At 39.2% G+C, this 16541-nt stretch overlaps 1 protein-coding gene and 1 long non-coding RNA gene across 4 annotated transcripts in view; both read left to right on the top strand.

Moving 5' to 3' along the window:
* LOC139943667 (xylosyltransferase 1-like) overlaps positions 1 to 10481 on the top strand; it is a 68103-nt gene extending 57622 nt beyond the window's left edge. For both annotated transcript variants that reach the window (XM_071940402.1, XM_071940401.1), the window contains 5 exons: positions 838 to 1054; positions 3249 to 3425; positions 4239 to 4475; positions 5571 to 5789; positions 6807 to 10481. In XM_071940402.1, coding sequence (XP_071796503.1) covers positions 838 to 1054; positions 3249 to 3425; positions 4239 to 4475; positions 5571 to 5789; positions 6807 to 7478 — 1522 coding nt within the window. In that variant the 3' untranslated portion in view covers positions 7479 to 10481. The remainder of the gene's footprint in view (positions 1 to 837; positions 1055 to 3248; positions 3426 to 4238; positions 4476 to 5570; positions 5790 to 6806) is intronic.
* A 1705-nt stretch (positions 10482 to 12186) lies between these two features.
* Positions 12187 to 15855, top strand: LOC139943686 (uncharacterized). 2 transcript variants are annotated; one of them, XR_011786876.1, is made up of 4 exons: positions 12187 to 12328; positions 13495 to 13606; positions 14735 to 14825; positions 15306 to 15855. It is a non-coding gene; the product is annotated as an uncharacterized lncRNA (long non-coding RNA). The 2 variants fall into 2 exon arrangements; XR_011786875.1 differs by having other exon boundaries at positions 15303 to 15855.
* The last annotated feature ends 686 nt before the right edge of the window (positions 15856 to 16541 follow it).

Raw genomic sequence — 16541 nt, 5'->3', positions numbered from 1 at the left:
CCGGTTCAAATCGTATCACAACATGACTTTTTTCCGACTAGTCCCCCTTTTCATACCCCATTTGGGATATCTTGGTGGCACTGACCCCTCACCCCATGCATCTGACCTAACCCTGGATTAACACCCATTCATACCCAATGGGGATAACATGTGTGACCATGACCCTCCTGAGTGACCCACATCTCCCTGGGCTTATATGTAGATTGGGTATCACCCTACATTATGTTCTATCCTTTCCTGTTTCTGACTCTCTGCTTTTGATATTGACCTTCATTTAACCTCTGACCTTATGCTTGTATGACCTATATAAATAACTCAATCAGGTTTTCATCTGAATTTTTCACAGATACGTTTTTAAAAAGGTATTGATTGCCATTTTGTTGGTTTTCAGAAACCAGACAAAAATTGCTAAGACGTGTTTGCAATTACACAATGAGAATATCTTTGAGTTGTACTGGGTTCTAAATAGAACCAGTGGTTAATGACTCAACGATTCAATCAGTATGCTCTGACCATCTCCAGGAGAATGCTTGGACCTTGTTGCTTGTTGCTGCTTATGTACTACTCAAAAAGATATTCACTATTGGTGTACTGCCAACCTCTCTTGGGCCTTGTCCGAAGTTGCGTCTACAGCAACGGCTACGGCTGTTGCTAAGGGTGTTGCTGAGAACGTCCTATACCTCAACGAATGATGATGTGGAAATCTAGCTGTAGCCCTAGCTGTAGCCGCCAACTCGGACACACCATAAGCTGTACTAATTCCATCATGCAAAGTTTCAAATCCTACAGTTTCTAATGCTGTTTTCTTGATCCTGTTTTCTTTCTACCTCCCGCCAGATTCATTAAAAAGCAGGGATTAGATAAGACGTTCTTCGAGTGTGACACACACATGTGGCGTCTGGGCGATCGTCAACTCCCTCTAGGAATCACGCTGGACGGCGGATCGGATTGGATCGTTATCAATCGACAGTTTGTGGAGTACTTGATTATGTCAACAAATGAGCTACTGACTGGTTTGAAGCTCATGTACAAATACACACTTCTTCCTGCTGAGGTATTTGAACAAGTCGTCATATTTTGTTCACTCTTATATAGAGTGCATTTAAAAGTGGGATCCAATTTGATGACCAATGTGTGCATACACTTAGTTGTGCACTTTTTTTGGGTGTCTGTAATTGGTTCTAAATGTTTGAGGGCACGATTGTTGGGCTAGTGGTTGAGATATCTGCTAGAAAATGTGTGAATTAAGACATGTGGGCCCTATTTCATGGCTCTGCTTATCCACAAATTCTGCGCTTACGATCATTGTTCTCCACTTTAGTGAGCAAGCGCCGATTTTCAGTGCTAGCTGTGTAAAAGCGAAGATTGCCTAGTAACATAGAGTACGTACGCATCTAAGCAACAATTTACTGCTAACCAGTGAAATACGCTTGACGTAAGCTCGGAATTCCCAGTTTCGGTAAGGGCCAATTGTTTGATTATGGTATAAGCAAAGCTACGACATTGGGCCCTGCAATAAAATGTGGGGGTCACAATGTGGGGGTCACAGTTTTTAATCCCACATGAGTAGTATGCCAGCAGGTTTTACTCCTGCACTACTTGAGAGAAAAATCACACAATTTTCACACAATCCTAGGCATTCCTTGTTTCTTCTAGTGGCCTGCATAATAAGCAAGGCCTGTTTTGTAGGCATTCCCAAAGGGTATTATTATAAGTATTATAATTGAATCCAAAGCCTGCAAAGGGGCAACATGTATATTTCCAGCTGATTTATTTATACATTACAAACTTGTACGTGGTATTTGTACAAGGCAGTAGTAGGCACACATACTAACCACATACAATAACTTGTTGTGATAGGGTGAGGTAGGTCTTGTGGTACACCTCAGTGTGTTGAACTCTACGTCGACTTAAATTAGTTAAGTGATCATTCAAATTTGATAAACTGCCTGCTTTGTAAACAATGAAGTGAAGGACTGTTGGTGCTCGTTGGGAAGTCACTTCAAATACAATGTGACAATCTCTTTATGAGGGTATGGCAAGATAGAGCCCAATTACATAGCACTGTGGAACTCTGGACTTAAGGCCTGGTCACATAGGCCCCGATAACGAGAACAAAAAAGAGAACGATAAAAATGCATGCCCTCCATTGGTTGAATAAGCGTGGGCGTATTCTGCGTGGAGCAATTCAACCAATCGAGAGCGTTCATTTTTATCGTTCTCGCTTTGGTTCTCGCTATCGAGGCCAGAGTGACTGGGCCTTCAACCTATAGAATGTGGTAGGTTTCAGGTGTCACAAACCATTGGAAATTCTGCTAACATGGTTTACTTACTTGTACTTCCTCTCAAACAGAGTTAACTTCAAACTGTAAGGTCTTATAAGTACAGATTCATTCACAAGCCTTCAGACAAAATTGTTTACTGACTCAAACATTAAATAGTAATTTATTTTGCACACAAAAATACAATCCCATAGGGACTCCGAAGGTGAAAAGTAAATCTACATCAAAATTAATACCTGTTGCTATATAAAATCTGACCTTGAAAAAACCCACCAATAATCCCATTGGACTCTTGCTGTTTATCTTCAGTGAGTGGATTTGGATAAACTCAGGGTCAAGTTCAATGTACATGTTCATTTTATTTAAGTGTAACCTAGTACTAGAAACATGTGTGTTTTGACTTAATCTGCTGATGGTATAACATGATGTTCTGCTGTACATAATCACAATCCTAAAGTCGCAATGTGAAGGTGCTTTTTTATGTGTAGCTACCGATTGTGTCTTAAATGTTTAGGCCAAAGTTGATTTATGATGTCCTGGTTTCAGGCCTGGAATTTCATCTTTTAGAGGACAATGCCATGTTTATTTTGAAAAGGGCTCTTTCATTTGGAAATCTTTTCAATCTTTGGGAAATTTTGGGGCGACAAGTCCAAGACAAAAGGCAGCAGAGGTAGTGGCCTCCGTGTGGCCTTCCAAGTCTGAATTTTTATGATGAAAAGCATTATTTCTCAGCGTTAATGATTGCATTTAGATGTGGTTAAAATGAGTAGGTTCTCTCCTAATTTGACCAAAGTTGTACTCAGAGAAAGTATTGCTATTTGCAGTTTGCTAACTAACCAAAAGGACCTGTGGTACAAATGGTGTGAAGTTTTTAACCATAGTAGAGTCTTTCTCGAAAGTTATACATCTTACAAACCTTTGAGTATTTTATAATAAATAATATTTTTTTACATTGTTTTATTGCAGTCATTTTTTCATACAGTTCTTGAGAACAGTGAACTATGTAAGACCTTTGTGGATAACAATCTCCGAGTGACAAACTGGAAACGCAAGCTTGGATGTCAGTGTCAATACAAGCACATTGTAGACTGGTGTGGGTGCTCTCCGAATGACTTCAAACCAGAAGATTTATATAAAACCAAGGTAAACAATCAACAAGATGGGGATCAGCCGGGAGTTTAGGTTGGCTTAGACTGATCCCCTGTCCCCGGATAAGGATAAGAACAGGTATTGGCTTTTTATGTATTCACATGTATGTCAGATTTAACTGCGAATCTCCAGAACCACAGGACATGTGAAATGATATGAGGTCAAAGGTGATTATGTAGAGGGATCAACAGCAGATCTCTGGCATAATTCACAAGGCTTGGAGATGCCATATGTTCAGGCTAACGCTAAGGTTGGCTCAGTGGTTTCTTTTCCTGCTTCACCTCTTTCGACCCCTATTCAAATCCAAACTCAGATCGGAGCTTTGCATATGGATCGGGTTTTCAGTCCTTACCTGAGCCTTTATTTTGCCAAACGTCAGATTGGGCTCAAGCTCAAGTTACACATAAATGTATGCCTGCCATGGTGCCGGAAGTAGCAGAAACTTTGGGCATTCAGCTGACATGCATGCATGTGATGCAATGACTTGCCAACAGGGTTGTACTTACTGTGTTTTAATGGCTTCAAAAATAGACTTATATTATATGTATACTTCTGTAGAACTGTGAATACTGTTTCTAAAAAGCCTTGAATTAACTCTTGGGGCATCAGAAAGTGTATGCCAGTAGTTCAACAAGCCTCCTTAATACAGAGGTCTAATTCATTGCTCTGCCGTATGTTTTTCAGCTAGACACTTACAAAATATTATCAACCACTTTATTCTTCTGACAAGAGTTTCATGAATTATTAAAATAAAAAGTTTTTCAAAATTTAAATTATGATATATATATTTCCTTCTCTCTTGTACAGCCTAATCGGCCGGCCTACTTTGCCCGCAAGTTTGAACCAATCATAAACCAAGCTGTTATCAACCAGTTAGACTCTTGGCTGTACGGCTCTTATCCTGTTGGTACCCCGGGAGATCGGTCCTACTGGCAGAGTTTGTATCACTACGAGGACAGCTCTACCATAGCTAGTGATGTAGCATTGACTGTTTACCAGTCATTCATAAGACTGATGGCTGCTCATATCAACTTAGTTGCACAGGTAACTGGTTGCACAGGTTTATTATACTTTCCTTGTTACAGGTATCTTTGGTTTTTTATACCTTTCTTGTAACAGGTAACTTTGGTTTTTTATACTTTCCATGTTACAGGTATCTGTGGTTTTTATACTTTCCTTGTTACAGGTATCTTTGGTTTTTTATACCTTTCTTGTAACAGGTAACTTTGGTTTTTTATACTTTCCATGTTACAGGTATCTGTGGTTTTTATACTTTCCTTGTTACAAGTATCTTTGTTTTTTTTATACCTTTCTTGTAACAGGTATCTTTGGTTTTTATACGTTCCTTGTAAGATTTGACTGAATGTAAGTCAGAGTTTGGAGGCGGAAGTAGCAAAAATTGTGGGCGTATGACAGCAGTTTCTCAACCATTTACTAAAAATATATCACCAGTGTTTCCACCAACCGATTCTATATATCTTATCATAAAGCTCTTAAAGGCACTGGACACTATTGTTAACTAATCAAAATAGTTATTAGCATACAAACTTACTTGGTAACAAGCAATGGAGAGCTGTTGACAGTATTGTGAGAAACGGCTCCCTCTGAAGTAACATAGTTTTTGAGAAAGAAGTAATTTTCCACTAAAATATTTGAATTTGATTTCAAGACCCTCAGAATTAAATTTGATGTCTCGAAATCAAGCATCTGAAAGCACACAACTTCGTGTGACAAGTGTAACTTCTAGGACCAGTTGAGCTCAACTTTTGTTATTTTGTGCATGATACACAGAGTAAGAGGACTTATCTTTGACAATTACTAAAAGTGTCCAGTGTCTTTAAACATGTCCTTACAGAATCGATGATCTATACCACATGTACACATGTGATTGATCTACCTTTTCAAATATATAACTAGATCAATGGATTCAACATGATTTCCTTTAATGAACATGAAGCATCACCAAGTTAATATTACCATGTGTAATTGTGGCTATTTATTAAGTAGGCCAAAGCTCATACTTTCAAGTACTGGTCTAGATTCATTTACACACTTGTAATTTTTGCTATTTTCTAACCAAACCAAGATTTTTAAATCTTTCTTTAAATGATCATATTTTATTTGTTGTTTGATTTTAAGGGCCAGCCATATGATGACCATTGTGCCTACAGCATCAAATCTTCCCCTAAAGAAGTCACTATGTACCTGCACAATGATGACTTTAGAGGTCTAGTGGTTACCGTGGAAGGTCAGACACCCAAGGGTACCAGTGACAACATGGAGGTCTGGTTATCCAAGTCGTCTGAATATAAAGTTACCAACTATATTGGGCCGAGTACCAGACTGCAGAAATTTCAGGTTGGTTTGAGGTTTTAGAGTAAAGTTGTTCATTGATCTTTACCCCTGGCAGAACTAATTGGGTTCCGGTTGGCTCAGTGCAGGGTTTCTTTCCCTGTATTTCACCTCTGTAGACACCAGTTCGATTTCTACCTCAGGGAGCTTTGCATGTGGATTGGGTTTTCAGTCCCTACCTGGTTGCGTGGTTTCCTCTCACATCTAAAGCTGAACATTTCTTCTCTTTTCCTATCCATCCTAATATAATAATTATAACTAGTGCTTATACAGTGCATTTCACAATAACAATATTAAAGTCTTATATTGCGCCTGTATCTACCAAATAAGGTACTCAAGGCGCTGAGTATGTACAAACTTTCAGAAAGATAGGTTAGTGCAGTGATGGATACTGAGACCCAATTATTTATTAGCACCTTGTACGGGTTTACAAGGTGCTACGGCGCATTAAGCAGCCACAGCCAGGAATACCGGGGCGAACCCCTTCTGTTTTCAATATAAGTGGACTGTGTTCTTTTACTTGCGTATAAACACAACCACACATGGGACCAACGGCTTTACGTCCCATCCGATGACTAAGCATTGGTTAAAGGTCTTGCTTAAGGACACAATTGTCAAGGCTGGGAATTCGAACCCAAACTCTGCTGATCAGAAACATCATAATGATCATAGCCCTCCAAAGGCTTTTTCATACACAAAATCAACCTCTACCCTCGCAGGTACCCATTTTTACCCCTGGGTGGAGAGTTCAAGCAATTATAGTAAAGTATCTTGCTCAACGACACGAGTGTCACGACCAAGAATCAAACCCACACTCCAATGACTTAATTCAGAATTTGAATTTGATGCTCTTAACCACTCGGCCATGACACTCTTATGGCGCTCATTGTGCCGTTGGTTGTGTAATATTTCAATAAGTAATGATGATGACAGAAGCTGGTGCCAAAGCCTAGGTTCGGAACTAACTACTGCTAAGACATAACTCAAGTAAAGATCATTGACTGTTGTCTCATTGTCTTACAGGTCGGCACAGAGTACGACCTGAAAGAAAGAGTGCTGCGTAACTTTGCTAACATCATGGGTCCCACCGACTCCCCCATCGTCTTCCTAAAATGGAAGCCTGGTGAGCAGGTCCTAGTCACCATCTCATGGATCGATCCAACCAATCACGTGGCTGCATCATTCGATACGACTGTCGACCACGACAAGGAGGAAACGCATCACAGTCCCCCGTTTAAGAAACCGCTTCGCCCTGGAAAATGGTACATCAAGCTGTTGTATCAATGGATGGTAGTCGCTGAAATAGAGTTTCTGATCGTCCCGCTCGCTTTTAATAGTGGGAAGGCTATCCTCCAGGCCGATGCGGTCAGGCTCAACTCTGGCGTGCCAAATAATAAATACGTCGATAAGGACTTCTCTAGCATGAAGTCACTCTTCCAGTTAACGGACTCGGCCCCTCTGATTGAAGAGGCAGATAAAAAGGCTCATCTTCTCGGGGCGGGGCTTCATGAATGGGTGGATGAGGTCGTAGGTCAGCACTGGTCTGTTCTTGGATTCTGCGTCTCACCAGCTAATGCTACCAAACAATCGGATTGTAAACAGTTTAAGGCATGCTATAGTCAGTCATGGAGTACGCTGTCGCCAGATCCTAAAGCAGACTTAAAGTTTATTAAATCGGACGGCAGGATTAGGTGAGAAAGGCAACAGAGGAATAAACCATTATTGTTTGTCGCCAGTGTGATTTGCTCAAGAAAAGAATGCTTGCCAAAATATCACCAGCTTTAAGCCCGGTTTATACTTTCTGTATGTGCGCACGCGATACAAATTTGGCGTTACAATTTCGCAACAAACACATTCGACTTGTGCTCAACTCCTTCGAGTTATTCGCTGCAAAAACAGCCCTGTGAGGTCAAAATTTGTATCACGCGTTCTCATTCGCAGGAAGGATAAGCCGGGCTATGCCTATACATATTGATCTTGATGATCTGTAATAAAAAAAGCTCACTGTTAAACAAAAATGGTTCATTCCTTTTGAGTTTGTAGATAAGATTTAAGAGATGTATTAATAGACTTTATTCACAGTCCAAAGTATTTATTTTTGTACAATATAATTTTAAACCCCAGCGTTTTGACTGGTGCTGTTGATACTGCAGGTAATTTGACCCCATGGCTAGTAAAATCTTTGGAAAGTTAGATTTCGAAAAAATGTCTGGTACAACTATGACTTGATTGAGCACAAGTGAACACACGATATAGATTCCCCAGACTAAAGACAGAGCAGCTATTAAGTATCTCTTTTAGGGGAGTGTTGACTCTGAGAAGAGCCGGTGTGGTCTCGAAATTTCGAACAGTATTTTCTGCTCGTCTTCAGAAGACGTCTTCTGCTAAGCAAAATTCTTTGCTAAACAAGAAATGAGTTGGGTACCATCCAGTAGCAGCAATTGTAACTGTATGGTGTGCTGATTGGTAACCTATGTTTGCTTAGCCAGACTTGTTTTGTGCTTGGCAAGTTTTTGTGCATACAGGCTTCATGAAACTGGGCCCAGATGGGCAAAATCTGGTACCATTGTTCCATATATATTGATTTAGAACTAGTGATGGTGTACATTATCTTTACGCAAAAGCTTGCCCTGAAGTCGTGTGAAATAGCAACTATCTGTAGTCCAAGGAATTTTGATTGAACGTTCACTTGTGTTTATAAGCAAGTCATTTACCAGACAATATTCAAATCTAATTCACAAATGCCATTGGTAAGGTTTGGGGACAAGTTTACCCCAGATAAGGTTTCATACTAGATTTCAAATGGTGACCACAAAGCACTGGCCTAGGTTAAACAACCTTTTTTGTTTTAATTTATTAAGTCGATTTTTAGAGAGTGGGATAAGGTCTTGATTAAAAATTGCTTTGGATTAGGGATATTTGTTTTTATGGAGGATTATAATTTTGCTAATTGAAGTTGAAATGAAGAATGGTGTTCCAGATGAAATGTACAGATAATTTTCCGATTGTATTTTGTACTTTTTTATATAACTTTTTTTCCTCAAGTCAAATACAAACATGAGCTCTCTTTATATCACCTATTTGTATAAAAGATAGCTCAACAAAAGATAGCTCAAAAGATAGCTCAAACACTGATATTTGGGAGAAAACACAAAGAAAATGTTTAAAGGGAAGGTACACGTTTGGTAATTGTCAAAGACCAGTCTTCTCACTTGGTGTATTCCATCATATGCATAAAATAACAAGCATGTGAAAATTTGAGCTCAATCGGTCATCGAAGTTGCGAGATAACTATGAAAGAAAAAACACCCTTGTCACACAAAGTTGTGTGCTTCCAGATGTTTGATTTTGAGACCTCAAATTCTAAACTTGAGGTCTTGAGGTCTCAAAATCAAATTCGTGGAAAATTACTTCCTTCTGGAAAACTGCGTCACTTCAAAGGGAGCCGTTTCTCACAATGTTTTATACTATCAACCTCTCCCCATTACTCTTTACCAAGTGAGGTTTTATGCTTATAATTATTTTTGAGTATTTACCAACAGTGTCCACTGCCTTTAAAGGATACTATTGAAAATTAAAGCCACATGATGAGCACCAGGTAAATACTGATTTCCCTAGAGTTACTGTTCATTTTGAAAATCTTTGTGTAACTCTTTAACTTTTTAATTGCCTGACACAAGAGAACATTTGCTGCATATTAAATAAAATTGAATGACTGTTGTGAGAAGCAATCAATTTCATTCATAATACATGTAGAATGACACAATTTTTAAAATGGCCGCTTATTTGCCAGAAATTACTGGGAAAACGTATAATAATTTGTCAAATGATGGATTCTGAAAAAATGTGATATATTATAACAGGGTAAGCTATCATAATACCACATAACAGGGTAAAGCTATCACAATACCACTGTGTATATTTTCTTAATTATTTTAGAAGGGGGGGGGGTGGATCAAGTTTATTAAAGGAAAGCTTAGAGATTAAAATCGTTCAAAGCTTTTACGTGAACTACCAATGCTACTGTAGTAGAACGGACTTACAGCTTCTGAAGGAAAAAGCAATAGACCCTTCCCATGAAATATGTAAATTGCACACAGCGCGTGCGCACTAACATTTTGGTTGGCAATATGAGAGAAAATCCCGCTGTTTTGTACATGGCTAATGGCTGCTTGACACAGACGCGATTGCGCGTCTGCTGTGTGCAAAACTCTATGGCGTTTGCCAACCAACAGGGTCTGTACGCATGCGTGAATGTAATTAGCATATTTCATGGGAAGGGTCCATTATGGTAAAGTATCTTGCTCAAGGACACAATTGTCATGACTGGGACACGAACCAACAACTTTAGTCTGGTGCTTTTAACCAATATGCCATGAGAATTAGGTCAGCCCTTTCACTTAATGAAATATTTATACTTTTTCTCAGATATCATGCCTGACTTGAGTACGACCTTTGCATTTATTAATTTGTTTTTATGAATTTATGGAAATAATTTCATACCAGTGTGGTACACGGATAGATTTGATGTCGTAAAATATATTTTAAGTCTTGTTTTTATGTCTTGGTTTTATTTGTACGAATGAAATGGTTGCAGTACTGCCTATTTGATTTTACTGTTGTATTGGTAACACTGGAAAGGAATAGATAAATGCATAACTTATACAATTAAAATGAGTAAGAAATCTTACAAGAATGATGAAGATCAACTATCCTATTGTGTCTTGTCTTAAAGAGAATCATTGTGTGATAAGTTTTGATTTCGGAAAATAGTAAATAGCTGTTTGAAACTGCTATCGACCATAGCATGTAATATGCAAAAGATAGTTAATGATTTGAAGTTTCGACCCAAAAGGAGAGTCTTTCTCTTTTTAGCCTTTGAGAAAGACTATATTATATGGTTGAAAAGTCACACCATTAATTATTTGTTAGCGTGTTCTGATAGTGATAACATGGTGTTCGTGGATGTCTCAAATGTTTGGATAATGCATGTTAAAGGGAAGGTACACGTTTGGTAATTACTCAAAACAAATATTAACTTAAAAACTGACTTTTAACTACCGTTGGAGAACTGAAGATAGTATAAAACATTGTGGGAAACGACTCCCTCTGCGTAGTTTTTGAGAAAGAGGTGATTTCTCACTAAAATAATATTAATAAAGGACTTCTAGCTAGAAGTCTTTTATTCCTATCTGAAAGTACACAAATTCGTCCAACAAGGGTGTTTTTTCTTTCATCATTTCTCCCAACTCCGATGACCAATTGAGTTCAAATTTTCAAATGTTTGTTATTTTATGCATATGTTGAGATACATTAAGTGAGAACACTGGTCTTTGACAATTACCAACAGTGTACCTTCCCTTTAAAGCAAATTTGTTTTGAAATATCTTTGCATGAAAAGACCTTACCAAACAGGCATGCAACTTTTCATCTGATCTGATGATTTCCTCGGACCCCCACGCTGTAAAAGGTTTCGCGTTCCGCGCACACATGCTCCATCTTAAAAAGACTTTGCCCAAATCACCCCCCCTTCCGAAAAAACAATTTATATAAAAATCCGCCCTTGTCGATGACTGGGACGAAACGCCGTCTGAGCATTGAATGTGCAAAAAATGTATACAAAGCTGTTATTGAGTTGTTTTTCAGATACAACAACCAACATCATAGCAAAATGGTGCACCAAATGGCTAAAAGTGATCCCCCAAATTACAACTTCTGATGCAAATCACCCCTTATAGACTCGGCATATCACAGCAAAAAAGGTGGCAACACCATTTTGGAAGAACTTGCATTTTTTGTATTACCTTTTAAAATAATTTTATTTTAAATGAATAAGTCAAAAGATGTCTCTAAAGAGGACGAATGCACCAGAGAGCATTCTACGACCTTACAATTTTCCGGGCCCTAAAGCGGGCCCCTGACCCCGACTATAACGCACGCCCCCGGCCCATTTTTTAGACAGATTAGCGCCCTGCATTGATTTTTGTTTTAGCAAAGGGCAACTATGACATGCGTAACGGTACATTATATTTATGAGATTATAATTCAAAATTATGACTTGTACCACGTCAAACTTTTGAGATGTAGGCTGAAAGTCATGAAAAGAATGTTACTTCTCTCTAAATGTGTCCCTTCAAAGGCTCCGTAGTAATCTTTCAGAGAAACACCGTGTATTTAAAAAAAAACTTAACCAAAATTACAAACAAAAAAACTCGCCGACCGCTCGTCATACAGAAATATAAACAAAACATCGTGTTTTTATTTATTTTGTTTTGGATTTAGTTTTATTTTATTTTGTACCCCACCCATGGCATGGCAAAAATACTGACGTCACTATAAACAGGCTACCAGTGCAAACCGTTTTCAATGAACGAGCGCGCTAATCCAATAATACTGCCCGGGCACCACCACACCGAGCTTGCCGCCTGCCATTAATACAAGACAAATTTACCTGAACTGATGACCTCGTTTTCCCGGTGGACGACTCTCTCTTTTACCAGTGTTCACGGACGACTGAATGGCTTGAATGTTCAAAAATTAAAAGGGTGAGTTGGTATGGATCTGTGTGGAAAATTAAAGAACTATTAAAAAATAAATTAGTCTACGACGGCGCAAAATTTGAAAGCAAATTTTTGACATTGCTCTATGGGTGCGTTTAGCTTCCCCAGGTCTACCCCGCGTTGCTCACTCGGGTGAGCCCCTGACAATGAGCTAAACGAACGACCACTCACCGCTCTCGTAGTGACGTCGTTTACCTGGGGGCAAGCCCCCAAGTGACCCACTCCACAAGCAGGGCACTGGGAGCTGACTAGCCCTGCAGGACGTCAGTCAGTGACAGTGCCACTGCACTGACGTCCTGGGTATAAAAGTAAAGGTTCTTAACAATGCGAACACAAATTTGACTACAATTTTCTTTGTTTTTGACTTGAGCAGCTGAAATTCCTTTCATATATTCAAATTCAAAGTGGTGTGATGTTTCCTGAAAGGATGATTTGCCGACTATATAATAATTCGGAAAAGTTTCCGTATGGCGCCACCACTTTTTCATTCGAAATAAAATAATATAGTATCTAATTTACCTGATTGACATATCCCTTTTTGTAAAAATGAGTGAAAAAGTGGTGGCGCCATACGGAAAGTTATCCAATAATTCAGATTCAGAATTGTCCCTCACTATATTCTCAACGAGTTCACACCTAAGAAACTATTCCGATAATATGTCGAAGTTCTACACTGGCGATGTGATCATCATGTACCAATTGATAATGTGAGCCCTCAATGACTGCCCTCAAGCTGAGCATGTACGCTTGAGGGGGGACTTCGTCCTGGCCCAGCTTGGAAGAGACCCCGAGGGGGACAATGCAGCACCTTGTTGCGCCAGCTAGAAGTGGACCATGGCTCACCGGACTTGCACACAGTTTTGGCAGTCTGCAACAAATCGATTGGTTTGGGCGGCTCTACGTCCCCCTTGATGGACCACAGAGAATGATGATGAGCTGGTAGTTTTGGCTTGTGTGCGTGCATACTCCACACTAGTAGGCATTCCAAGGTACACTGCTAGCGCCGAAATATGGCGCTTGCACATCAGCAGAAAATGTTGATCAAAAGCACAGATTTCAGCGGTAATCAGAGCCATGAAATAGGGCCCTGATGAGGTTTTTTGTCACCATGAGTTTGAATTATTTCCTCCTTTTTCTCTCCTTGTGTTTAGTGAAGACACATGTACCAACAGCACCAACAATCTGTGTTCTTACCTAGCAGCCAGGGATGACCCTAAACACTCAACATGGGAGCAGTGATCAACCAGCAATCATTGTATAAAGGTTAGTACAAAGTGTAGGGGTGCCAGTTTTACCAGCTATTGCCAGTTTTTTTATCCCAAAGAAATCCGCCACTCAATCATTTGCCAGGCCGAAACATTCCTTAACGACACATGCTTGAAAAAAATTTAATGTATGGAATCGCGTAAATTGTAATGCTGACAGAAAACATACCCTTCCATTAAAGACAGTGAACACTATGTAATTGTCAAAGACCAGTCATCTCATCTCAACATATGCATAAAATAACAAACCTGTGAAAATTTGAGCTTGATTGGTTGGCAGAGTTGCGAGATAACTATGAAAGAAAAAACACCCTTGTCACTCGAAGTTGTGTGCTCTCATATGTTTGATTTCGAGACCTCAAATTCTAAACTTGAGGTCTCGAAATCAAACTCGTGGAAAATCATTTCTTTCTCGAAAACTACGTCTCTTCAGAGGGAGATGTTTCTCACAATGTTTTATACTATCAACCTCTCCCTATTAACTTGTTAGCAAGTGAGGTTTTATGCTGATAATTATTTTGAGTAACTACCAATAGTGTCCACTGCCTTTATGTGATCTTTTAAAGGCACCTGCTAGCAGTTGTTGGCTGTGCATTGCAGTGCTTGTGAGATAACGAAAAACTAGCCCATAGCTAAGCCGTTAACCAGACATACACGTTTGTGCTGTGTGCACAGATACTGACAGGACAGCAATGCGTTTTCGATGATCAAAACGTGGTCATCCCCGATGCAAATTTCCATCAATTAAACGACACAAAATCTTAGTCTTGTTAATAAATGATTATGTCATGTGCTATAAATATTTTATTCTGAAAGCTAACTGGCATGACTGATCAATAAAGTTCATATCATCAGCACCCCTTAAGAGAACTGTTCCCAGCATTTGGCATACCCCTGAGTTGCTGTTGCTTCATTTTGCACCAGTCAAAAATACTCCTAATGTGCGTGAGCACAGCCAATCAATACACTGCTGTTGTGTTTTCAATGTTTTGTCTTCATATATTTGTGATCGAAAGTATAGAAAACAAATGTATTGAAAAAATAATTGTATCTAGCTGTTTTACCGATGGATAATGTGTGTAACAAATCTAAATGTTGCGAATTGTGAATTTTTTGTGTGTTGCAGTCAAGCTTCGGGATCTCCATTGCAACTTCCCGTCACCAAGTAGATGTCCAAGACCAGCCTCTGATACAAGAGCTTCACTCTCCAGTAAAAGGTGAATCCCCATAAAACAAACTTTTAATTTTAACCCGGTCCATTGAGATCTGGAATAATTGTGCAGAAGTGGTGGCTCTTGTTTGTACAGAAGTCAAATCAGTTTTATGTCTTGTCTGAATTGACAGGCCTTAGTTGTGTTTTTATGTCAAGCTGTTTTAAGCAGTCAAAAGGTGCATCAATCAATGCAATACATTTTTAGAGTGGTGATTGATTTTAAAATTTAATTCAAGCGAAAACCTCCCCTGAATAGATGATGAAAAGGAGGTAATACAAAGTACTAGTCATATTTCCTCACAGAGTACTACAACCTACTTTGAACCCCCCACACAGATGAGTAATACTGGTCACTTATCACACTAAAACAAAAACACTAAAACAAAACCCTGATATCACTTGGGAGGAGGCCATAGATTTTGCACTGAATTGTTTGCCTGCAATTGCATATAAACTGTTTACTTTATCTTTCCTTGCTCAGTAGTTCCTACAAACAAGTATGGAGGGAATCAACCCTACTGACATCTTGAAAGGCTGCATGGTACAAAGGAAGCAACACGTATGAAACATCAGTATCATCAAGGCATCCTAGCTGTTCATCTGTGTAACAACCTAGCTATTTGTTGCAATCAAACCTATTACTAACAAATTCATTGTAGGTATTATCTTAGTTTGATTTTCTATGTTTTTCTAGTTAGTGTATAGTGGGTTGTTATTGCACTACTGTACAGTTTAGATGTAGAAAAGACACATTGTGTACCTATTTTGGACCCAAATTACTAGAAAGGGGTTACTTTTTATACACATGAACAAGTAAAAAACCACAGGTATGAAAAACATTACACTTTACATTTGAATCTGAGGGGATTCATCAATAATAATAACTGAAAAGTCCCGTAATCTTGTAAATACGAGCACCATTGCAAATAACAAGCACATACGCGTTTTTTGTTTGCGCTACCTTGGTGGTGCGGCAACTTCAAAGATTAAAGGGACCTGGACACTTGCACGTGGCAGGTGGGGTCCTACTTCCGGCTCGGGCCGCTGGGTGGTTGATCTTAAAGGTGCATTCGGGCTCCTTTCCTTAGGAGGGCCAATGTTATCACAAATGGTTGACCAACGGAAGTAGTCCCTAGTCTTTTCGGCTAGCGGACCGCCTTAGTAAGGTAGGGGACTGCCCTAGGTAACCCTGGGGCGGCGGACCTGACCCGCTCGGGAGGGCGGTGCAAAGGCCCCGATGATCTGGAAAAGCGCGTGGGGCCGGTATCCTGGGACCTGCACGATTGGTAGCCCTGCTAAATTGAACAAACCTTACCAGGATGAACAGACCAAATTTAAAACTAAAATTTGTTACTTGCAATGGTGTTTTTAATTACAAGATTATAGGTCGGTTTAGATATTACTTTTGATGAATCATCTCAGATTCTAATCAAAAATGTTAATGTTTTGCATAACTGTTATGTTTTACTTAATCAGTTGTATATACAGAAACCATGATCTGGACTTTTCCCCCCAAATGTGGCTTTATCAAACTGCCTGAAAATGTGGCTTCATCAAATTTTGCTTGAAAAAGTAAACCAGGCTATAATTAATAGCCTTATGGTTTTATCAAGTTTTGCCTAAAAATGTGACTTTACAAAAAATTTCCTGAAAAAGTGGTTTTATCAAATAACTTGCTTGAAAACGTGTGCAGTAGCCTTATGATTTTTAACAAATTTTG

This window comes from Asterias amurensis, chromosome 11 (assembly GCF_032118995.1).
Source record: "Asterias amurensis chromosome 11, ASM3211899v1".
Classification (NCBI taxonomy): domain Eukaryota; kingdom Metazoa; phylum Echinodermata; class Asteroidea; order Forcipulatida; family Asteriidae; genus Asterias; species Asterias amurensis.
The sequence above is the reverse complement of the archived record's forward strand: the minus strand, read 5'-3'. Positions and strand labels throughout refer to the sequence as shown.